The sequence below is a fragment of the Dacryopinax primogenitus genome, assembly GCF_000292625.1.
Source record: "Dacryopinax primogenitus strain DJM-731 SS1 chromosome Unknown DACRYscaffold_2, whole genome shotgun sequence".
Lineage (NCBI taxonomy): Eukaryota > Fungi > Basidiomycota > Dacrymycetes > Dacrymycetales > Dacrymycetaceae > Dacryopinax > Dacryopinax primogenitus.
The window spans coordinates 1,938,641-1,960,460 of NW_024467199.1; the positions used below are offsets into that span (position 1 = coordinate 1,938,641).

General features: G+C 51.8%; 10 protein-coding genes across 10 annotated transcripts; 6 read left to right on the plus strand and 4 right to left on the minus strand.

Annotated features, from left to right (window-relative positions):
* Positions 1–475: 475 nt before the first annotated feature.
* On the plus strand, positions 476–2,270 carry DACRYDRAFT_104381 (general substrate transporter; the record flags this gene model as incomplete). Its single annotated transcript, XM_040767921.1, has 7 exons — positions 476–487; positions 564–698; positions 752–1,018; positions 1,071–1,222; positions 1,274–1,519; positions 1,570–2,005; positions 2,079–2,270. The coding sequence occupies 7 exons, from the start codon at positions 476–478 to the stop codon at positions 2,268–2,270; spliced, it is 1,440 nt and encodes a 479-aa protein (XP_040632784.1).
* A 2,007-nt stretch (positions 2,271–4,277) lies between these two features.
* DACRYDRAFT_20225 (Calcipressin) lies at positions 4,278–5,425 on the minus strand (the record flags this gene model as incomplete). The annotated part of the gene is made up of 3 exons (XM_040771852.1): positions 4,278–4,441; positions 4,614–5,057; positions 5,112–5,425. The coding sequence occupies 2 exons, from the start codon at positions 5,423–5,425 to the stop codon at positions 4,622–4,624; spliced, it is 750 nt and encodes a 249-aa protein (XP_040632785.1). The 3' UTR covers positions 4,278–4,441; positions 4,614–4,621.
* A 208-nt stretch (positions 5,426–5,633) lies between these two features.
* Positions 5,634–6,912, minus strand: DACRYDRAFT_75321 (DUF1014-domain-containing protein). The gene is made up of 7 exons (XM_040776128.1): positions 6,774–6,912; positions 6,680–6,719; positions 6,223–6,630; positions 6,109–6,171; positions 6,025–6,054; positions 5,922–5,962; positions 5,634–5,844 (listed from the first exon to the last, which is right to left on the minus strand). Exons 1-7 carry the CDS (start codon positions 6,830–6,832, stop codon positions 5,739–5,741), a joined length of 747 nt encoding a protein of 248 aa, XP_040632786.1. The 5' UTR covers positions 6,833–6,912; the 3' UTR covers positions 5,634–5,738.
* A 708-nt stretch (positions 6,913–7,620) lies between these two features.
* On the plus strand, positions 7,621–9,484 carry DACRYDRAFT_93040 (sugar transporter; the record flags this gene model as incomplete). The annotated part of the gene is made up of 5 exons (XM_040777119.1): positions 7,621–7,825; positions 7,880–8,259; positions 8,312–8,709; positions 8,759–9,194; positions 9,248–9,484. The coding sequence occupies 5 exons, from the start codon at positions 7,621–7,623 to the stop codon at positions 9,449–9,451; spliced, it is 1,623 nt and encodes a 540-aa protein (XP_040632787.1). The 3' UTR covers positions 9,452–9,484.
* A 220-nt stretch (positions 9,485–9,704) lies between these two features.
* On the plus strand, positions 9,705–11,170 carry DACRYDRAFT_62612 (uncharacterized protein). Its single transcript, XM_040775707.1, has 7 exons — positions 9,705–9,799; positions 9,869–9,958; positions 10,009–10,189; positions 10,240–10,333; positions 10,384–10,658; positions 10,716–10,932; positions 10,982–11,170. Exons 1-7 carry the CDS (start codon positions 9,769–9,771, stop codon positions 11,147–11,149), a joined length of 1,056 nt encoding a protein of 351 aa, XP_040632788.1. The 5' UTR covers positions 9,705–9,768; the 3' UTR covers positions 11,150–11,170.
* A 524-nt stretch (positions 11,171–11,694) lies between these two features.
* Positions 11,695–12,480, plus strand: DACRYDRAFT_46127 (uncharacterized protein; the record flags this gene model as incomplete). Its single annotated transcript, XM_040774683.1, has 4 exons — positions 11,695–11,893; positions 11,947–12,132; positions 12,194–12,312; positions 12,364–12,480. The coding sequence occupies 4 exons, from the start codon at positions 11,695–11,697 to the stop codon at positions 12,478–12,480; spliced, it is 621 nt and encodes a 206-aa protein (XP_040632789.1).
* A 458-nt stretch (positions 12,481–12,938) lies between these two features.
* DACRYDRAFT_104387 (uncharacterized protein) lies at positions 12,939–13,280 on the plus strand (the record flags this gene model as incomplete). The annotated part of the gene is made up of 2 exons (XM_040767922.1): positions 12,939–13,041; positions 13,093–13,280. The coding sequence occupies 2 exons, from the start codon at positions 12,939–12,941 to the stop codon at positions 13,278–13,280; spliced, it is 291 nt and encodes a 96-aa protein (XP_040632790.1).
* Positions 13,281–13,601: 321 nt separating this feature from the next.
* DACRYDRAFT_13763 (uncharacterized protein) lies at positions 13,602–14,142 on the minus strand (the record flags this gene model as incomplete). The annotated part of the gene is made up of 2 exons (XM_040770994.1): positions 13,602–13,985; positions 14,053–14,142. The coding sequence occupies 2 exons, from the start codon at positions 14,140–14,142 to the stop codon at positions 13,602–13,604; spliced, it is 474 nt and encodes a 157-aa protein (XP_040632791.1).
* A 455-nt stretch (positions 14,143–14,597) lies between these two features.
* On the minus strand, positions 14,598–15,777 carry DACRYDRAFT_93043 (Brix-domain-containing protein). The gene is made up of 3 exons (XM_040777120.1): positions 15,744–15,777; positions 15,564–15,696; positions 14,598–15,517 (listed from the first exon to the last, which is right to left on the minus strand). Exons 1-3 carry the CDS (start codon positions 15,755–15,757, stop codon positions 14,699–14,701), a joined length of 966 nt encoding a protein of 321 aa, XP_040632792.1. The 5' UTR covers positions 15,758–15,777; the 3' UTR covers positions 14,598–14,698.
* A 257-nt stretch (positions 15,778–16,034) lies between these two features.
* DACRYDRAFT_86834 (uncharacterized protein) lies at positions 16,035–19,771 on the plus strand (the record flags this gene model as incomplete). Its single annotated transcript, XM_040776786.1, has 12 exons — positions 16,035–16,475; positions 16,531–17,262; positions 17,309–17,500; positions 17,549–17,740; positions 17,787–17,933; positions 17,986–18,228; positions 18,275–18,541; positions 18,590–18,874; positions 18,925–19,076; positions 19,126–19,261; positions 19,308–19,612; positions 19,663–19,771. The coding sequence occupies 12 exons, from the start codon at positions 16,035–16,037 to the stop codon at positions 19,769–19,771; spliced, it is 3,201 nt and encodes a 1,066-aa protein (XP_040632793.1).
* Positions 19,772–21,820: the final 2,049 nt, after the last annotated feature.

Sequence of the window (21,820 nt, forward strand, 5' to 3'; positions counted from 1 at the left end):
GGTCGCAAGCTGCAAGATGCGCTGCATAAGCTGGGAGGGTTTGGATCCTTCAGCTGATTCTCAACGTGAATGCCAATAATCGGCGCTTTGCTCGATAGGCTGCTGAGGCTTAACACTGATGTTATGCCGTCGAAGGGTGTCCATCACGGTTGATGTCTTGACTCGGCCATCAACAGGCATGATCTTCTTCAACTCGGCAACAAGGAACTGAGTTCGACTTGTAGCTGCACGAGGCTTGATAGCATGTGTCTGACAAGTATGATTGGCTTCAAGATTGCGTACACGGAAGACCCCGTCTTTGCCCCCAACCGATGCATAGAATCCACAGCTCTCCACCCTGCACTTCACAATCAGCCGACTCTTATCACTCTTGCTAATGCGGTGGGTTGCTGCCTGGCTGTTGGAGAAGCCTGTGAGAGCATTTCGAGCATCATCAAGCGAGGCAAATTCTTGCCCAATGAAGATAGTGTTGGCCATGGCGAATGAAGTGTGTACGTGTCCTCTGTTGACGCGCGATGACGCATCCCTCACTGAGGGCATGGTAGATGACACCGGACATATAGACATCTGCACGACGCGCGAGGGCATCCTGGAAGATTTCTCTGGGATTGATCAACACACTCTCCAATTACACGAACTACTACGGTCTCCCCGCCACTGGTAGCGCAGGCACTGGTATTGTCTTTGCTATCTTTAATGTGCGCATGGATCTTCTGCCCTCCCCCGTACCATGCTGACTGTATAAGTTTAGGTTGGACAAATCGCTGGGGCTCTTTTCATCTGGCTTGCTGACTGGACGGGCCGCAAGATCCCCATCTTCATTGGCTGCGTCGGCGTGATCATCGGAACGATCATCACTGCGACTGCCCCTACGCTCGGCGTGTTCGTGGGGGGCAGATTCCTGCTCAGTTTCTTCTGCACAATCGCCACAACTAGTGCGCCCTTGTACATGATCGAAATCGCCCCACCATTGTACAGAGGAACAATTGCTGGATTATACAACACATTATGGTACATGGTGAAAAGAATCTCTTCTGTCATGTGTTGATCGCAATTCTGATGGCTTGCAGGGTTCTATTATCGCTACTTGTGCGGTGTTTGGTGCTCACAGGAACCTCGCCGATCGCGGAGAGCTCGACTGGCGCCTCCCTCTCTGGCTGCAGATGCTCTGCCCCGGAATCGTTCTCCTTGGCATTTTTTTCTGCCCGGAATCCCCTCGCTGGTGAGTCCCAGTGTACATCCAAGGATTGAGTCTGAGCTGAGACTCCCACAGGCTGATAGGTAAAGGGCGCGTCGAAGAAGCCCGCGCTTTATTGGTCAAGTATCACGCCAACGGAGAGGAAAACCACCCGCTTGTGGAGCTCGAGATGCAAGAGATGTCAGAAGCATTGGCAAAAGAAGGGCTTACTTCGTGGCGTAATCTCTTTGACCTGCGAGTCTTGTTCAATACACCGGGATGGAGGTATCGGATCATGCTTAACATTGCATTCGCGTGGTTTGGCCAGTTTGCGGGAAACAAGTACGTCCTTTCTTCATTACATTGAGACCGAAGAATTGACGTCGAGGCAGTGTCATCTCATACTACCTGCCTTCTATGCTTCGCCGCATTGGTGTGACTGACACGGACACTCAACTCCTGCTGAACATCATTTATGCCATCGTTGGCTGGGTATTTGCTACTGGCGGCGCCCGTTTCCTGGATACCGTAGGCCGCCGGCCAATGTTCCTATTCTCTGTGGGAGCCATGGCAATCTGCCTCGCCATCGTTGCTGGCACAGCTGCAGGCTTCGTTCAAACGGGGAGCACGAGCTGCTCGTACGCAAGCATCTTTTTCGTTTATCTATTCGGAGCGACATTTGCCATATCTTTGACACCGATGCAGCCGATCTATCCAGGAGAGGTGCTCACTAACGATATGCGGGCTAAAGGCATGGGTGTCATGCAGATTTCTTCCGGCGTGGCGAGCTTTATCAACACTTTTGCTGCTCCTGTGGTACTGAACAATGTGCGTCCCTTCTTTTCTCATTTCCCGAGGTGAATGTTAACGCATATTTAATCACTTATAGATCGGCTACTAGTTTTACGCTTTCTTCGCCTTCTTCGATGTCTTTGAGTTCCTCTTCATCTACTTCCTATTCGTCGAGACCAAAGGTCGCACACTCGAAGAGCTAGAAGTCGTTTTCAATTCCCCTAACCCGAGGAAAGCTAGCTTAGCTTTCGCGGAGAGCTCTAAGAGGAAGGAGAAAGGGGGCGTCGAGGAAGTCGCGTGATCTGGACCGCTTCCGCAAGAAAGCTAGCTGGATAGAGTCTGGATAGACTTGACAAGACATTCCTGGACGGTGTTGTATCGATTTTTGTCTGTGTTCAAGAAGTGCTTGCCAATGACATGTCCTTGGTGGAAACTACGCCTTCTCATATTCCGCGATATTCCGGTTGGGGTCGCCGGGAAAACATAATCAGTCATGTCCTGCCATTTTCGCACGTTCTTCCATGCACTTCTTTCAATGCGTCGCCATAGAGTTGACGTAACGCTGTCACCGGCTCACGGCTTTTGAGGTGAAAATGCAAGTATTTGCTGGAACGTTGGGCGCAAGGAAGGAAATATTGGACCGGCCGAAGCTATGTTGGGACAGTATCCCGCGGCAGGTGGATGACCAGCTGGCGGCGACGGAGCTTATTCGCGCATGAGATGATACGGTGGGATAAGAGGTACTATTTCGTTGAGTAGGGATACAACACAGTTGCACTACATTGAGACGATGTGGAGATAGGAAGGAAGAGGATTTACATGAGCCAGCCATTAGCATTATCATGTTACAGCCATTAGGAGAGAGACAGAAGGGCATGAGGAGGGGCATAAACATGAGCGTCATAGAGTTTGCATGGAGGAGTTGGACGACTGGAGGAACGAATTAGGACGCGCCGCTCGAGGAACCGTGCATAGAGGAACTGTGAGACGAAACCACCAGGTCGAGAACATCGACCCTTGAAGTCATTCTATTGCTTCATTAGTTCTACCTTTAGCGACCATAATAATAACCTACCATCTCTGACTTCGCCAGTCACGGCTTCGCGTTCAGTGCTGCCTCGGCATGAACGTGTAGTTGACGCTGAATATACACATCTCCTTCTTGCAATCCAAGACCTTGACAAGGACGCCGTCGCGCTCCTCATGGTCGCAGGTGTTGACGGGAGCATCAAAAGACTTGGCAGCCATCGTATATGTTGTCAGAGTTGAAAGGGTATGGAAATCTTGAAGGGTAGCGAGGGCAGAAGCTTGTGCAAGGGAGGGTAGGGAGGAAGGATGGAGCAGTTGAAGGGGAGTACTTATACCTTTTCGAACAGTGCCCTAGCGTCATGGACTCAATCTTCGCCGCACAATCTCCAAGCACACCTGGTAAGTCCATACGAGTGCCGAAGCACAGAAGCCCCTAGAACGGCTTATGAATGCGCCCTTCTGAGCATGAAAACGTGCTTTGACGACACGTAGGTTGGTAGATCGGGCGGATCGATCGATAGATGATTGCGATTAAAGCACGAGGGGCTGAGCTGGTGGTCCGGTAAGTGGACAGCGGAGTTGAACACGAGGCACCCACGACCCCGAGCACGTCAACCCCCGTCGGAGGGGTCAGACTGACGGACAGAAGGGAGAAATGGAGGTTGATGACGTTGTTTCCTGGTAGTCAGCGTCCGAACCCTGCAGGAGGGACGTTGCGCAGAGTTGGAATATTAATGGCCAGCAGAGTTGGAATGCACCCATAAGGGAATGCTATTGGCTGGATTGACAGCGACAAACTAACAGAACGATGGAAGTGAAAGCTTATCACCGTCGCGTAATGTCGAAAGTTTTCGGAGGAATGAGATTACGGTACGGTCTCACTATCATGCGGGCGTATACGGTCGGCTCAGAGAAGGTTGGAGGTGAGAATGTTTGCACCTGCGCCCCAAATAACAGGGGATTGATTACGTGCTCGATATGTCCACGTTGATGATAAGCGACGAGGCTGGTGACAGTATTGACAGCGCTAGAGAAAACATAGATATGTACAGCATGTCAGGGACTCGAAACCCCTTTATGCACCTTGCGGAAGACACGGAGACCGAAGACGGGGTGGTGATTAACCGATGGCGGTTAAAGGCCATATAAGGCACACAGTGGGAAATGTGTTCAGGAGATCGAGAGCGTCATGAGATGCTACCGAACACGCTGGTGACGGACCAGCTCGATATGCAACCCGCGGTGATAAGGATGTTACACATCTTGACATTGAATAACAGCGGAATCTCGCTTGTGTTACAGGGGTAGAAGTACAGGATTACAGGGAAATGTCGATGTTTTAGATGATACACTTATGCATGTGACGAAGGCGAAGACCGAAACCCGTACCGAAAAGGAGATGATTGGTCGAACGAGGCAGAAGTGGATAAAGGGGTGGAAACACTATGGAAGCGGGTCAGTTTAAGCTCAATGTCAGGATACGGGGGAAATAAGAATCAGAAAAAAAGGCAATATAGGATGTCCTCAGATCCAAAGGATCAGAACAGGTCTGTAAAGGTTTCTCATCACAAAGTAGAGGTGTGCACAAGGCAATATCCATGAAGGCAACACTCACATTCTGTCCTACGTAGCACACTCTCCCCGCACTGGAGGCATTGCCGTCCTGACATTCTCCAACCTCGGTGTGGGTAAGCTCAGATTCCATTCTGTGACTTCATCCTGCTGCGCCTTCTCCGCATCTGCATCCTGCACGATCACCCGCGGAGTGGGTCGCAAGCCATCCGCGCCGTCTACACCACTGACGAGAACATGCGGTTCATGAGCCATGCCTTCTCTTTCCCGTTCAAGCTTGAGATGTTCCAGTGCTCGGGCAAGATCTTCAGCTAGAGTTGTGGTATTCGGCGGTTCTTCACGGAGTTGTTCCCATCCTACGGGTGGCGAACCGGGTGGAGAGATGAGGTAGTTGTGCTCTATTTCAGGAGGACGAAGGGTAGATGGTTGACGGGAGAAAGTCATCGGATCACCACGGTACACACGGAGAGTGAATGGTGGCAGGGCGCTGGGGATAAGATGGGTAAGCTCGCGCGAGAGACATATTGGCCAGGGCACCCACTGGTCTGCAAGAGAGTCAGCAGCAGGTGCGGCAGTAACGCTTTCCCCGTCATGTTCGATCACTACCCCGTCGCTCTCCCTCGCTGCCTCAGCATCGTCATCGTCATAGTATACCACCAGGATCCTCTTGAATCCCTTCAGTGGTGTCCAAGCATAAATCTCGCCGTAGGTGGCAAAATGTTGTTTGAGGGCTTCGAGTACTTGAGGAGCGAAGAACGCAGGCGGTAGGTTGGGTATTATTAGCGTGTTTGTAGGGTGCTCAGATACTATGGATATAGTGAGTGAAGGAGGGCGAGAGGAGGCAGGGGTTTGCATTCTGGTCACCGACAGGAAGAGAGGAGGAAAACACTGAAAATATTGGTTGCCTAGGAAAGTCGGAGGTATTTTATAAACCTGTCTGGGAGGCTGTGTTCCCGCAGTCCTGAAAAAGACTGATATACTTCGCTCCGATAGCACATTCCCGGAGTATGCACGCTAGAATCACACATACAAACAGGAAAAATGAGCAAGACAGTTGAATACGTGAATAATAGTCATACATTGCAAAGAAGGTTGTTGTACACGAGACATTGCCTGGAGTATACAATCGCGCCCACTGAATGATGGTCCGGAGTAACAGGAACGAACATCAGTCATCCACACGTAAACGGTCCTCAACGTGTCGCCTCTGTTTATTGAGCACCTCGATTCGTTCTTCCTTCGTGGCGTTATACTCCACGGCGGCTTGATTGAAGCTGGCGAATACGAACCAAAAACGGAAAATACTTCAGTGAGCAAAGGAACACACGTGTACCGGGAAAAGGCCACTAACGGGTTCTCCGGAGCCTTCTGGAATTGCTTGAATATGAGATCCTAGGAACACATATATAGTCAGCTGTCCCCTTACATAGCGAGGAAGTGCCCGATTTTCCTACCTTGTATTGTTGTAACCGCAATCCCGGTCGCTGCGCATTCGATCAGCCCTCGTCATGCATTGCCACCCAAGCAGCCCCACGTACCTCTTCTCTGAGCTTGGGCAACATGCGTTCTTCGTACTCCTTGAAGGCGGCCTTGAAGCGGCGCTGCAATGAATCTCAGCACTCTATCCTCACACAGCCGAATGAAACCCGCACCTCGGGATGCTTCTCCAACTGACCAGCAGCGGTGCCTATGCTTGCCTTGTCCTTCTTGGCGTTTATCGCCGTCAGGAGATCCAAGGCGTCATCGAGTCCTGTAGCGGCAAAGGTCTCCACCACTTCCTCCATTTCCTTATCCTCCTTCCCCTCCTCTTTTTTTTCCGGTAGTTGCAGGCCCCCAGCCGCCAGCGCTCCAGGCCCAGCAGGTGCCTTGGGCGCAGCAGCTTTCTTCGCACCCGCCTTGGGCGCAGCCTTTGGTTTGGAAGGTGCTGATGCCTCCTCTTCAGCGAGGAGACGCGCGTTCTCCGCCTTGCGTGCAGCGTCCGCAGCACGCTTCGCCTCTTTGTCGTCTTTCCCTTTGCTAGATTTTGCTCCAGCTTCCCATTCTGCAGCTTCTTTGCGCTCCTATGATACCATAAGCTATCAGTCTTATTGAAATAACATGATTGCATACTTTTTCTGCTGTAACAGCGTCTTTCTTCTTCTGTTCAGTCCTACAGCCCGATTAGTTGAACGGTCAACCGCACGACCCATCGAATGGGACGTACTCTGCCTTCCGCGCCCTCCCGGCTTCCTTCTTCGAGTTTCCCTCTTTCTTAGGTGCCATTCTCAAGTATTATTCGATCCAAGACTGCGAGTAGTTGAATTGATGCTGTAGCAGACCCGCGTGCTGCACTGGAGATGACGATGGTTGTCATATTTCCAGGGCCTTCCAGCACGCTCGGAGGTATTCGGCCGTAAAAGGCGAACGCGGTGGCCATGGTTGATTTCTTTCTCTCACTGTATCGACCGAGCAAAACACCTCAAAAGCTGGACAGCATATGATCGAAGACCATCAGCACCACATTTATGACGACTGTATCGTCCAAATCACTACTCAATGGCAACCTCTTTCCTAGAAGGGCATCGTCCAGAAGCCCATCCGGACCGACTCCCCGAGCGTATGGCGAAGGTGCTTCTCCTGTGTATCTTCTCTCAACGTCCACCATGCGGGGCCCCGGTACACGCTGCCCATATCTGAATTACTCAGAAACTCTTTTGTCTGTCAGTTTTTTCCAACTTGGCCAATCGTGTTGTCTCTGCGGCTCCCGACGCTGGCGACTTGTCGGGGGCTCCTAGACCGACCTTCCCAATGTGTCGCATCTGATGTGCTCCAAACTGACTTGGACCTGATGAGAGCGCCTATGTTGTTGGATGGAGTACTGAATGCTTTGATATCCTTCTTCACGAAGCATTCTTTGCCTCCTGACTTGGACTATACTCGTGCTCTTGTGTTGCTGCTCATTCTAAATGGCTGCGGGCCACCGGTCCGTGTTTCCAGCGGACTTAAAGCTACACAGGGGATGTCCGCTTTTCGTTTTTGCGCTTGTTCTATCCGTTTCTCCTTAGCTGAAGATGTCACAAACACCTGAAGAAAAGCCGGTTCACGTCGAACACCATGAACACGCCCACCAGGAGCATGGACATACGAAAGTATTTTCCGGCGTGGACGAGCATCTCGCTGCGGCATTGGCGCGCGACAACCCGAATCCATTCGGGCCTGGGTACTTGAAGTTGTATTTCTTCTGTTTCCTTATCTTCTTTGCGTCGACGATGAATGGTCTGTCTTTTCCTTGACAGTGAAAGATATGCTAACTCACTTACGCATGATTAGGCTTCGATGGTGCATTAATGGGGTCGATCAACGCTCTCCCTAACTACACAAGTTACTATCATCTTCCACCCAAGGGAAATTCTGCTACAGGCATCGTCTTCGCCATCTTCAACATCGGTCAGATGGTCGGATCACTCTTCATCTGGCTCGCCGACTGGAAGGGACGCAAGCTTCCCATTTTCCTTGGCTGCATCGGTGTCATTGTTGGCACGATTATCACATCAACTGCGCCGACCTTGTCGGTGTTTGTTGGCGGGAGATTTTTGCTCTCGTTCTTTTCCACTATTGCAACAACAGCAGCGCCTGTATATATGATCGAGATCGCCCCACCATTGTACAGAGGAACAATTGCTGGATTATACAACACATTATGGTACATGGTGAAAAGATTATTTCAAGGTTTTCGTTGATGATTTACTGAAATATGCGTAGGGATCAATTATTGCGACTTGTGCCGTGTACGGGGCTAACATGAACCTCGCCAACGATGGCAACGTGAATTGGCGTCTCCCTCTATGGCTGCAAATGGTATGCCCCGCGATCGTCGTTGCCGGCGTCTGGTTCTGCCCCGAATCCCCCCGCTACCTGGTCGGCAAGGGACGAGCTGCCGAAGCAAGAGCAATTCTTGTCAAGTTCCACGCAAACGGTGACGAAACACACCCCCTTGTGGATCTACAGATGCAAGAGATGGAAGCAGCCCTTCAGCGGGAAGGGATGCTGACGTGGAAGAACTTCCTGGATGTACGGTCGCTATTCAGGACAAGAGGACGCGCGCACAGGATGCTGCTTAATGTGGCGTTCAGCTGGTTTGGCCAATTCTCGGGAAACAAGTATGTGACTATCCATGAAATCGGCAACCGGCCAGCTGACTCGTTGCAGTATCGCATCGTATTACCTTCCTAAACTGCTGTCCAACGTGGGAATCACGACTGTGAACACTCAACTCGAACTCAATATCGTTTATTCCGTCCTAGGTTACGTAGCTGCCGTGTCGGGCAGCCGATTCCACGATATTCTCGGTCGCCGGAAGATGTTCCTCATCAGCATTTCAGGCATGATCATCTGTCTAGCAATCGCAGCCGGCACTGCAGCAGGGTACGTGGAAACTGGAAGCACCTCAGCGTCAAATGCTTCCATAGCTTTCATCTATCTGTTTGGCGTGTCATACTCTTGGGCATTCACCTCGATGCATCCCATCTACCCAGGAGAAGTTATGGCGAATGACATGCGGGCCAAGGGCATGTGTGTCAGTGGAATGGTCTCGGGAATCGCCAGTTTCGTGAACACCTTTGCCGCCCCCGTTGCCTTGAACAATGTGAGCGCAACTTTCCTGAGTATGTCGTCGTGTAGTCATTGATGAAAACCTAGATCGGGTATTGGTTCTATGCCTTCTTCGCCTTCTGGGACTGCTTTGAGCTCGTATTTGTTTACTTCTTTTTTGTGGAGACGAAAGGCAGGACCCTGGAAGAGCTCGAAGAAATCTTCAATTCGCCAAACCCGGCAAAGGCCAGCATCAAGCTCGTCTCAGTACGGGCCGGTTCGGACGACAGCAGCCGGGACGAGAAAGTGTAAACGAAGTGATGAGCTGTACGCTGTAGTGCTAAGAATGGCAGTCGTTCCACCATGTTTCCGCATATTCGTGGCCCAGACCAAGCGGGGCACCAAGTGGGGTTGAGCGGGGAACAAGCGGGGGGCGCCCTTGTTCCGGCATATGACCTTCGGAGAATGTCCTAGCTAGGCAGCCCATTCCGCCTCCACCTCCAAGTCAGGTGACTAATCTCCACCTTAACCAGCAGTATAAATGCAGACAATGCCAACAATAATTAGGCTGCCGAAGTCAAAATTATCTGATACTCTTGGCATCCCTTGACACCGACGAATAGAAGGAAATGGCACCCAAGCAGTACCAGGTGTTGACTCGTGAGTCACCTTTGATTCAATTTCCGAGACAAGAGCTGACAAGGTCCCTGCTACTGTATGTGCGCTTAGAGGCTGACGTTGATCACTTCCTCGAGCATGGTTGGGTGAAGATCCCAGGAGCGCTCCTTCCTGAATGGTCGGAAAAGTTTACCCAAGATGGTAAGCAAATTCACTTCTTCTGGAAGAAGCCATTTTAACGATCAACGCAGTGTGGATTCGACTTGGCATGAACCCCGAAGACAAGTCAACCTGGACGCGTGATCGCGCTAATATGCCCTGGCACCAGGCTGAAAAGGCGAGCGTCGTTGCACCTCGAGCTTGGGGTGCCATCTGCGACCTTCTGGGAGGCGAGGAGCGTGTCAGCGACACCTCTTATGAATGGAGGGATAGGTAAGTTGACGACGGTGGCATGCGAAGTGTCTCATTCACCTGTTGTGCAGCTTGATCGTGAACCTGGGGAAGGAAGAGTACAAGGATATGGACGTCAATCCCAGGGAACTAGACAATTGGCACGTCGATGGAGACTGGTTCCTCGTGCGTAATCATTGCGTGTGGCTTTGTACAACTGCTCACACTCGCTACAGCACTTCCTCGATTCCCCGGAGCAAGCTCTCCTTGTTATTCCCTTGTTCGCTGATATTAAGCCGAAGGCCGGTGCGACCTACATCTCACCAGACGGCATTCAGCATGCTGCCAAGTATCTGCTCGATCATGCAGAAGGCACTTACCCGGCTTCGGGTGGTGGCTTCGCCTTCAAGAACCTGATCCCCAAGTGTAACGAATTTGTTGAATGCTGTGGGAACAAGGGTGACGTCTTCATCCTCCATCCTTTGATGTTGCACAGCGCGTCAAAGAACCAGTGAGTCGTCATTACTCGTTGTGTTTCAAACGGTCTCCTGGATTGACTTCTTGCCAGCCTGCGTATTCCTCGGCTTATCACGAACCCTGCAGTGTCCATCAAAGAGCCGTTTAACTTCAACCGCGAGAACCCAGATGACTTCTCACTCGTTGAGCTTAAGACACTCAAGGCTCTCGGACTAGATAGGCTGGACTACAAGATAACCAGGGATAGACAGCGCATTCGTCCGCTGCGGATGGACTTCTGGGAGCCTCAGCTTCAGGTCGAGTTAGACGTGAGTGCGTGCTTTCATTCACGGTTGAGAGATACTCATGTACTCCCAGCGTCTTCGCGCTCACGCCGCCAAGACCGGTAAGCCTGTCCGCTCCGCCCATGCGAACGGTGTTGTGTTCCTGGATGATCACGGAGCCAAGGAGGAGAACAAGTTGGAGCACGCACCCATGCCTGATGCCGCACAGATTGCTGCGCTCAAGGCTATTTTTGCTAATTAATCTTAATAATATGTACTTTTTGTGTCTGCGGAATTGTGCATCGTTTGTTGTAGTATGTGTGTTCAATGTATAAGGTGGAATATTCTATTCTTTCGTTTCGGGGAGTGATTGAATGAGGGCGCATTGACCCTGTGTGAATAAATGTTCCTTCACTGCCCCGCGACCGCGACGCTTCTCTTGTCGTCAACGGGTCACAATCAGGCAAAAGCAATATGGCCACTCCTATATCCACGTCGCCCCACAATCGCCCTCAAAATATCAATACCGCACGCGCTTCTGCAGGCGCACCACCGATTGAGCGTACCGCGTCGCGTTCGTCGGATACACCGTCATCTGCCGGCAACCCAGGATCCCCACGCGTCTCCCGACCAGAGGCATTTTCCAGCCTCTTCCCACAGTTCCACAATCGCATGCCCGAGTCGATGAGCCCCATGGGGTACGAGCGGTTTGGGGACACGGAGCCGGTAGATGTGAGCCGGGAGGTGGATGGAGTGGACGTGACGATGTCGCAAGCAATAGGGCTGAGCGTGACAGACATTCCAGAGATGACACCAGAAGTCTCGCTCAAATTACGTCTACGCTGGCTAGAGGCACTCGTAACGGGCACCAGCGGAAGACGTTTTCCTCCCAATCGGCAGGTTAAGTTACCCACGCATGCTTTGGTGCGAGAGGTCGACGAGGCGCAAGAACGACTTGCTGCCATTTGTAAGGATAACTTGCCGATGAAGCGCTTTATCTCATGCTGTACGTATACAGTCTCCATCACGCGAAATGCGGTTTGTAATCAAACTACTTAGATGAGCTATACGCCTCACTTCTTCCGCCTCCAGAAGACCAACCGGCGCCTCCCGATTCTTTGACACCAGATGAAGCAGTCGCATACTTCGCCGAGGCCGAAGTGGACGTACGATCTGCGGATCGAGACATGGCAGATATCAAGGAATTGGAACGAAAGGGAGTAGTAAATGCGGGCCGACTATCGGGTACGCAGGTGTTCTATTATTTCCGTTGTTTTTTGCTTATCGTCTCTCGATCAATCGATAGAACATGATGCTCTCAAGCCCCGACTACGAGAGCTGATGCAGCATCATCTGAGAAATAGGAGGAAGTTCGCCGATATCGAACGACGGTTAATGGACCTGTTGCAGGGTTATGCCGCTTCGGTCCGTATTCTTATTGAAGAGCCATGTACCGCTACTCATGGGACCTTGCAGATCGATTCACTATCAGAGAAATTCGTAGATCTCAATGAGATCATGGCAGATGCCGAGATCCAGGTTTCCAGGTTAGAGAGGGAGAAGGCGGAACGGGAGAGACGGGGCTTATCATGATACCTTTGTGCGTAATGTCATGACATTTCAGCTTCTACTGAGGCAACTCCAGATACTATATTCGACACTGTATTCCCACATGTGCAATATCATCGTAAACCATGACGGACGATTGGCTACCAATTATCGTGGACGTTGTCATATGACCATCGTTCGATGTCCTGGTGCCCGGATATATCTACACGAAGGATGCATACGACGATGACGACAGCTACTTTTCTGACCTTGCGCACCTTGCGCAAGCGTATCGCGAGGAGCTTGATGCGTTATACGAAGCCGGGTGTCGAAACGTTCAAATCGACGCGCCTATGTTTGCATTTGTCTGTTGTCAACCGATGCTTGACGGAATGAGAACCTGCGGGATCGACCCAGATATGTTGCTGGACCGTTATGTCCGCTTGTACAACGAGTGCATATTGACACGAAAGCTAGATATGTATGAAGATTGGAGCACATCTATGTCGCGGCAACTTCAAGGGCGGTGTACATTTTGCGGATGGGGCTATGACAAAATCGTCAAAGTCTTCGAGACCTTGAACGTTGACTTTTTCTACCTGGAATGTCAGTTTGATTCGCACCTCGTTCATTATGGTCCTAACGGCTTTGGCACAGATGACACACCTCGCGCGAGGAGCTTTGAACTATTGCAATTTTACCCTAGAAACAAGGCTGTGGTGCTGGGCCTCGTTTCGACCAAGAATGCTCAAGTCGAAGACCGGGACTACATCATGACTCGTCTTGAAGAGGCCGCGAGATGCCTCGGTGATACAAAGAAAGAGCGTATCTCTATCTCGCCATGATGTGGTTTTGCGAGTGTTCTTGACGGTAATAATATTTCGGAGGAACAGATGGAGAGGAAGGTGAGCCACAGTTGCATCTCGATGCCTCTTTATATTGACTCGTGCCTAGCTTGCATTTGTCGTGGACATTTCCCAGGAAGTTTGGCGACATCTACATTGATTGGGAAAGGATTAAGAGGTGATTTTCCCTGAACATATTAGTTTCTGACCCATACACACGATCCTTGTCCTACTCGATCTGTACGATGCTGATCTGCCAGTACATGCAGTGATATGATATTGACATAGGAACAATAGCTGCGCTTCAATGCAAGCGTTATTCTACAGCTCTGTCAGGGTAATGACATTACCCTCTGTGCTTTCAGCTTCTTCTATGCTCTCGTCGTCCTCCAGTCGCCTCTTCATCTTCCTGAAACGCATGTCATCGACGCAGATGTCGACACATGAAGTAATGTATTTTTTCACGTCACTCAGTTTGGTAGTAGGGCTCAGGTGCATATTGAAGTACCCCTCGTAGTCTTCTGGCAGCTCCACATGCATGGAGATCATGTGGTCGGTACCCTTAAGCTCGACATAGAAATGAGCACTATCCTTTGCATAGTGCATGTAGAAAGCTTTCGGAATTCGGCTTCCATCTGTTGCATATACTTTGAACTGGCGACCGGTAAAGTTGGGAAAAAGGTTCCAGAGTGAGTTCTGGAGCATCTATCGAAGAAGCATCTTGTCAGCATATCATTACTCCCATCAGGGTACACACGTGAGCCATACGGACCTTCCAGTCGAGACACTCTGACAATGGTATGAGATAGGTCTCATTGCATTCGTTCAAAGCCACTGTGATAGATGGCACGTCCAGATACATGTGATCTCTGATAAAAGACGTTCGGAGTTTGCGAGTATCTTTTCAGCCAAATAGTGTTTGCTTACCGATGATATAAGTGATGAAGTCAGCATTTTGGAGGAGAGTGATATGGTGGTAGACGAAAGAGAAACTGCTTGACGCGGTAACCACTCCGGCCTTCTTATATCTGAGATGAAGATTTTGCGGTGTTTATTCAAGCGATCAGCAGGAGGTCGGAGATGTTAGCAGACTTCCGGATTGTTTCTGTGCGTTCGAAAAACACGGCGGAGATAAATCACGTTGTCCCCAACACCGGTCACGGACAATGCATAGGTGGTGCGGTTCACCTTCAACTGTGAATCCGTCCGCCGCGCACTACGCCGTGCTTTTCTGAAGGAATCATCGACATGCTGGATCCATATACCCCCGAGTGGGAGATGAGCTTGAAGGAGCAGTTCAAAGCTAGATCTAACTGCAACAGGGCTTGTATGCGCGCCAAAGAGAGTGCAATAGCGCTGCGTGGCAATAAACAACATGACATGAACCAGAGACATGACACACTCCAATACAGAGCCCCTCACTCTTCCTCCTCTTCGTCGTGATCCACCTTCCGTCTCTTCGTCCTCTCCTCCTTGAGCGCCTTGACCTTCCTCCCCTGCAACTTCCCCAAATCCTGTTTCCCAACATGGACGCGTCCGATCAGGTCCCCACCCTCGTCCACAGCCAGGTTCTTCCTCTTCTTCCCTAAACCATGTTCTACGTCGCGTTTCTCCATCTTGCGGCGTTTTGTCGCTTGACGCCAGAGGTCCTCGTCTGCCGGGGAAGAGCGGCGAAGTGAAACATCGAGCGATGGTCCTATTGGTTCTAGCTCCACCCTCGGCGTTCGCTGGCCAGAAGCGAGAAAACGCATCGCATAGCACCTAACGTGGATAAGAGGGAGCTCTGCGCTGCTCGTGCTCTCATTTGTGAAACCCGGTGGTGGGGGAGCGAGCGACACCTGGACGACATGTTCCAGTCCTGCGAGGCAGATGGCATCGATCTCCGCTCCATTGAACAGGTCCAGAAGGAGCGACTTGACTTGCTGAAACCTGGGGTGGGTGTCGAATAGCGGGGAATCGAACGTCATCAACGGTCTGTGTCCGGGCGGGGGCTTGCGACCAGAAAATGCCGACATAGGGGTGTACGCCTCTACCCCTAGCTCGAGCATTTCCAGCACACGGTAATCGTACATCCGTATGAAGGTCAGGTCGTGTGGCCGTTTCTTGCTGTGAGTGCCGACGAGGAAGAGGGAAGCGTCGTTCTTCTGTGACCAGAAGGTAAAGCTGTCGGTGGACTCAAATGGGTGTACAGCGTTCTTTTTGGAAAAGGAGACGGCGTTTGGGCGCTTGAGCGACATCTGTAACGTGTGAGTGGGGTTCATGTGAGAGAAATAGAAGACGCACGAGATCTTTCAGTACCCCGTTAAGACGCTCGCCGGTCGACGTGCCTTTGACGAAAATACATGTCTTGGGTGGCTCGACCTCTTGCGGCTCTCGGGCAAGCATGGCGCGCTTTGACCGCGCATTTTTGGGTTTACTTGAATCGGTCAATAGAGATCTGTTAGGATGGATAGCGGTACTCACACTACTCGTAGCATTTTGGGTATTGAGGACGTGCGGTGAAAGGCTAGGGACCTCGTCAGGCGCCAAAAATGCAAACTTGGATTTTCAAGCGCCCTCGGAGCCGTATCTCCATTTCACGTGACTGTGGAATTTGGTGCGTTTGTATCCGCGTGCTTCTAGTCCGAGTCGCGAGTCGCGCATAACGCGTGTGCCTCACCCCTTTAGTGCTGTTCACCACCTCGAGCACACCGTCCGACATCGAGTCACTCGCTGGCCATGGCGGCCTCACGCAACCTGCATGCCCTGCTACCAATGAGCACTCCAGGAATGAGCGAAATCACGAATTCAAACTTGCCAGAAGTCACCCTCGGTACCCAGATGTCATCTTTCCACTCTCCACCACCTTCACCTCGCCAGCAAGGACCACGCAGACCTACGAGCGGTTTCTCCATACCCAGTGGTTTGGCTAGTAGGATGACGAGCTCCTCGACTCAGTCCTCCGAACCGGTTCTTACCCCGGCAAATGGTTCAAGACGCGCGAGCAAGAATGGCCTTCTGTCTGTGCTGGACGAGCCTACCCCTCGTGCGGGTACGAAACCTGATGCGAGTGATGAGGATATGCCGAATGCGACGGAGCTGAGCAGTAGCCGACTGAGTGGGATATGGGATGAGCCCGGTTCGGCTGGTGGGGAGAAAGAGAAAGAGGGGAAGAAGGGAAAGAAGGGGCAATTGACACTCCGTGAACAGGAGAAGGTATGTATTGGCTACCTTCCCACCCCGGAGGTTGCGGTGCTGATGGTTGGTCAAGGCTGCAGATCGTCTCGAGAAGGAAAACTTCAACCTCAAGCTCAAAGTACATTTTCTAGAAGAACGACTCGCGGAGATGTCCCCTGAGCAAATCGACGCTGCTCTCAAGCAGAATATCAACCTCAAGATCGAAGTTCAATCGCGCGGTATGGAACTCAAGAAGCAAAAGAAACTCATTCTCGAGCTTGAGAAGACTGTGGATCGGCTACAAAAGGCCACCGGGCGAGAGCGAGAGCGTAAGCTCGAGGAGGAACTTAAAGAACTGAAAGAACAATTGAGACGGCGAGGTCCGGCGATGAATGGCTCTGCGACGGCGGGGGATAAGGCCCTCGCGGAGAAGTACGCAGAGCTGAATGTCCGGAACGAACAGCTCGAGTTGGCGCTAGAGGAAGCACAGGGCGCACTGGAGGAGAACGTCAAGGAGCTGGACCAGATGCGAGCGCTTGGGGACGTGTCTTCCGGCAAGGGTCGTCTGGACCGGCTTAAGCAGCAGTACGAGCAGCGGATATCCGAGCTGGAGGAGGCGAATGAACAGCTGGCTGTTGAACGGGATGAGCAGGCCCAGGAGCTGGACAGGGGTGAGGAGGTGAGGGATAGGCTGGAGGATGAGTTGGAGACAGCGAAGTTGGGGCTTGAGGAGCTCACGCGGAGAAGGGAGATGGAGCTTGCCGATAGGAGTGAGAGCAGGGCGGAGATGGAGGAGGAGAGAGAGGGTAAGGAGAGGCTCCAGGATGTGCGTTCAGTTTCCTTAGGATTGATTATGTGCTTACACCGTGTAGACCTGCAACTCTCTGCGGGACCAGCTGGCTTCTACCCAGATCGAGCTGGAGCGCAAGGAACGCGAGTGTGACGAGATGGAAGAAGAACTTGCAAACAGGGACGAGCAGAAGCAGGAAGAGCTGTACAAGATTGAGGAGAACTGGCGGGGAGAGCTGGAAGCTGCTAACGCGCGTGTTGAGAAGCTCCAGGATGTGCGTTTCTTGCTGCCACTCATCTTGGCTTGTGCTTATACCTATTAGGTCGTTGACCAGCGAGAGCAGGAAGCGAAGGAGTCACAGGACCGGCTCGAAGCCCTCGAATCGGACTTCAGAGACTTGCACAACCGGTTTGATGAGGAGGTCGATCTCTGGGCTGGGGATAAGGAGAAGATGGAGCAGGAACTTGCGGAGCGGGAAGAGGAGCTCAAAGCGGCTAACGAGGATGTTCAGAAGGTGGGTGAACTGTTTTATCTCTGGGTGAGATACTGACCGAGTGCAGTATGGCGAGCGAGTCCAGGAACTGGAGGAGGAGCTAGATGGGCAGGCGAGAGATTTCGAGGCACTTGAAGAACAGATGCGTGCTCTTGAGCGAGAGAAGGCTGAGACGGAGGAGATGCATGAGCAACTTGTGAACGCTCTTAAAGATGTACGTTTTCACCCTGCATGGTGCGCAGCGTGGACTGAATGATTGTTACTAGAAATTGGGAGAGAACCGGGTCGATCTTGAGGACGTGCAGGAACTGTATGAGGAAGCGAGGCAGACGCTCCTCGAAGCCAAGGAGAGGATCGACGAACTGGAGGCGAAGATCGAGGATCTGGAAGCCGACCTTGACGAGGAGCGTCAAGGTGGGCAAACGCTCAAGATCGAGCAGGCGAAATGGGAACAGGAGAGAAAGGAGATGGAGGAACATTGGGGTAGGGTGGTGGCTGATAAAGACCTTGTATGTCCCTCGCTTTTTGGGGCTATAAGTTGCTGAGGCGTTGTAGGTGAACGATCGCCTACGTACTCAGCTCAGGGATACCGAAGGCCGTCTAGCGGAGAAGGAAGACGACCTTGATAAGCTGGAGTCTGCCATGACCGAAACACGCAAGCTTAGCGAGAGCAGAACATCTGATCAGTTCGCCATGCAGCTCGAGCTGGATCGCGTTAAGCGGGATTTGCAGAGGTGCGAAGCGGATCTGGAGAGGGTCAGGAAGGAGCTGGATAAGCGGGAAGACATCATTCGTGAGAGGGAAAATGTTATCGCTGGTTTGGTATGTTCTCCTCGTCACTACTGTACGGCATTTCTAAACGAGGCGCAGCATGCCAGCAGCCGTGACATTAGCTCCCAACTAGCGGCAATGACGCAGACCAAGCTCAACCTGTCCGATAAGCTGGATATGGAGCAGCAAGCACGCAAGGCTGCCGAAGTAGAGCGCGAGAGCTACCGTGCACGCGTGAACGACCTTGAGACGCGCTCGTCTAAGTCGGAGCGTAGCTTGATCTCGAATGAACAGCGCTTCCGCGAGCAGATCGCTGAGCGGAACACGCTGCTCATGACTGTGTTCAATTATATGGAAGAGATTCTCGGAGTCGATAAGAGTTCCGTAAGTACCCGGCTATCCTATACTACCGAAATGAGCTGATGAAGCAACAGCGGAATGCTGGCCAACCAGATCCTAAGCCCTTCACCAACTTCCCGATCTTCCACGAAAAGCTCATGGGCCGGCTGAAGTCTGTCAGTCAGATACAGCTCGACTTCGACAAGCGGTGTAAAGAAATAGAAGTGCATTTCACGGAGAAGATGGGGTATGTCAGTTCCTCTATTTGAGGGAGCCGTGCTGATTGTGGTTCACAGTGATCTGAAGAAGCAGCTTGATCAGCGCTGGAAACAGATTGATCGTTTCGAGACTACTTTGAAGGGAGCTGCAGAGGCGAAAGCCAAGTGGCGTAGGCAGTATAGCACCAAGGAAGGCGAATTAGATGCTCTCAAGGTGAGTCCATACGAAAGGTTCTCGCGGCGTTCCTGACATCGCACAGGCGTCCAACACGGAGCTCATGAACCAGGTGAACGCCATAAGGAAAGGCACCTCCGAGGCACCTTCAGAACTCCGCGCTCTCAGCGCCCGCGCCGTCAACGCCGAAAAGCAACTCTCAGTGCTCCAAAATCGCCTCCGAGCAGCAGAAGAAGCCGCTATGCAGGCGAACGAGAACAAGGGCATGACTGAGTCCAAATTCGCTGCTCGTGTGAGGGAGTACGAGACCCGGGAGAAGGCTTCGGCGGAGAAGATCAAGCGAGAACGGCAGGGTGCGAAGGAGATGGAAGCGACGCTCCGAGCACAGATGTACGTCTTCTTCACCCTTCCTTCGTATGCCATACCCTAACGGCGCACAGTGACCAGCTACGAGCACAGCAGGAACAGACAGAGAGGCGTCTGAACCAGCTGCGCGAGATGAAGGAAACTGGCCAGCAGGGCCCGAGCCCACCTAGACTCTCACGATAGACATCTTACGGCGGTGGCTGGGGTGATTTCTCTCTCTTTGGGATTTAGGCGCTGTGTGTTGGGGGTGGATGGGCTTCGGAGTATCGTGTATCTATATCTTGTAGTAGTAATAGTGTATATCTTCCCGGGGGTTGGACTGAATCATGACCGACGAGGGTAGCAAGAGCACCGAGGCAGGTATATGCGTGTATGGCCGAAGCAGGCACAACAAGAAGCTACAAAACATGCATCATATTACAGATAGAGCAGTGCAGACATCAGTATCAGACAGAACACGCCAGCCACGTCCTTTCATCCTGATCTTCCATCGCTGGAAACGGTACATGTCCAGGAGAACACCAGTAAGCCACCAGGGAGATTCAAGGCGCATATATGCGCTCCATTCGCACCAGAAGCCCGACACTAGTCCAGGGTAAGAGTGCGAGATTCCCCAGTTCCCCTATTCACACACCTAGCACATCATCCCACTATGAGGAGAAAGAGACGATCGCGCCTAACTCGTGCTCGGTCCGAGTCGTCAGATCCAGCGTCTTCTGCCCGCGAACCGCCGCCTGGTATAAAACATACAGCATCGCCCTATCATCCAGCCTCTGCTCCCTATCCTCAGCTTTCAGCACCCGTCCATCGAGGATGACAGATATTGTCGCCTCGTCCTTTGAGTACCGCTTGCAGTAGGTTGCGAGCGCTTCCCCCACAGTGGGCTGGCGGAGGAAACGGAATGCGGTTATGGCGCAAGCGGCAGAGAAGCAGATCGTCCAGCTCTCGGGTGGGGGCAGGGGGATCAACCGGGATAGGTTGGCGTTAGAGGGCAAGGCAGCTGCTGGAAGGAAAGAACAAGATCTCGAGTTGGAGATGACGTAGAATGTCGCTCCTTCTAGGAGGAAGAGTGACCAGCGTCCTGGGGGAACGACTGTGTTTAGCAAAGTGAGGAGGACGAACGGCGCGCGTTTGGTAGGGAAGAGAGAGGCTAGCTCGTGTTGTAGTGCCTGGACGCCGAGCAGCAGGTTAGTGGGCTGCAGGGGTTGATGAGGGTAGGGGGTGTTGGCTCGCCTTCCAGGAACGGGCTTTGGTTAGAGGGAGGGAGAGAATTGTGCGGTTCTTGGACCGGTATAGTTGGAGACGGATGCTCGGTGCGGGAAAAGGGGGTTTCTTTGGGGATTTGGAACTGGAGGGAGATGTCATATTGGTATGCTAGAGTGGGCTAATTAGAAGAGTATTGACTAGTTAGGGTTAGGGTTAGCAGCAGGAGATCCCTGAATGATTGGGGTCCTGCTTTGCTTTATTGAGAGGTGTATCTCACATGACCAAAGGCAGCAGCAGCAGCACACAAACAGTTGATTCACAATGCCATCCACAAGCCTCCCATGTTTTCATGAGTCTGGCAGGCCTGAGGCATCTGCATCTGCTACAGAGCAAAACAATGATGGGGAGACAGGGGCAGAGGATATGGGAGTGCCTTGATAGAAGATGTCCATGATGGTATAAAGATGGAGTGTGCATCAATGTGGTGTCAGTGCACATATGTGCGCTGGGAAATCTAACTGCAACTAGGTGTATATATGCTACAAGAAGTCAAAGTGTTCAAGTGTCAAAATGCCAAAGTGCTGAAGTTTGGAGGTGGGTATCAGTGTCAGAGGTTATGTAGGTGTTAGGGCAACACAGGCTGACTTAGTCTGCTCACCTAAGGGTGCCAAGAGTCTAAGCAGGCAACAAGGAAGTGGAGTAGACCTGATGACTAAGACCTATCTACAGTATAGGTACCTGTGGATGATCCTAAAAGACCAAGTCTGAAGAGACAGTCCCCAGGCAGAGTAGGCCTTATATTTATACCTCTGTGGTGGAACCTGCTATAACATCTTGCTTACTCAGCCTAGTCAGGTGATCAGGTCATATGACCAAGGATGAGGTCATATGAGGTCATGCACAGCCATGCACAGCAGGTCACCTGACCATCCAATCCTTCTAGCAGGTTCCAGCACATGCTAAGGTATACCAGCTACTTCCATGTCATAAAGGCTTAGTCATGTCTCTTGACCAAGCAATGAGCTG

Bases quoted from the DNA above. Each gene is read 5' to 3' on its own strand.
- DACRYDRAFT_62612 (XM_040775707.1), top strand. From the start codon at position 9,769: ATGGCACCCAAGCAGTACCAGGTGTTGACTC. The intron at 10,659-10,715 runs GTGAGTCGTCAT...ACTTCTTGCCAG, and splicing joins CACAGCGCGTCAAAGAACCA to CCTGCGTATTCCTCGGCTTA. The intron at 10,933-10,981 runs GTGAGTGCGTGC...ATGTACTCCCAG, and splicing joins AGCTTCAGGTCGAGTTAGAC to CGTCTTCGCGCTCACGCCGC.
- DACRYDRAFT_75321 (XM_040776128.1), bottom strand. From the start codon at position 6,832: ATGGCACCTAAGAAAGAGGGAAACTCGAAGAAGGAAGCCGGGAGGGCG. The intron at 6,055-6,108 runs GTACGTGGGGCT...TCGAATGCGCAG, and splicing joins TGCCCAAGCTCAGAGAAGAG to CGACCGGGATTGCGGTTACA. The intron at 5,845-5,921 runs GTTAGTGGCCTT...CGTATTCGCCAG, and splicing joins CAGAAGGCTCCGGAGAACCC to CTTCAATCAAGCCGCCGTGG.
- DACRYDRAFT_93043 (XM_040777120.1), bottom strand. The intron at 15,518-15,563 runs GTGCGTCTTCTA...CACACGTTACAG, and splicing joins ACGGGGTACTGAAAGATCTC to ATGTCGCTCAAGCGCCCAAA.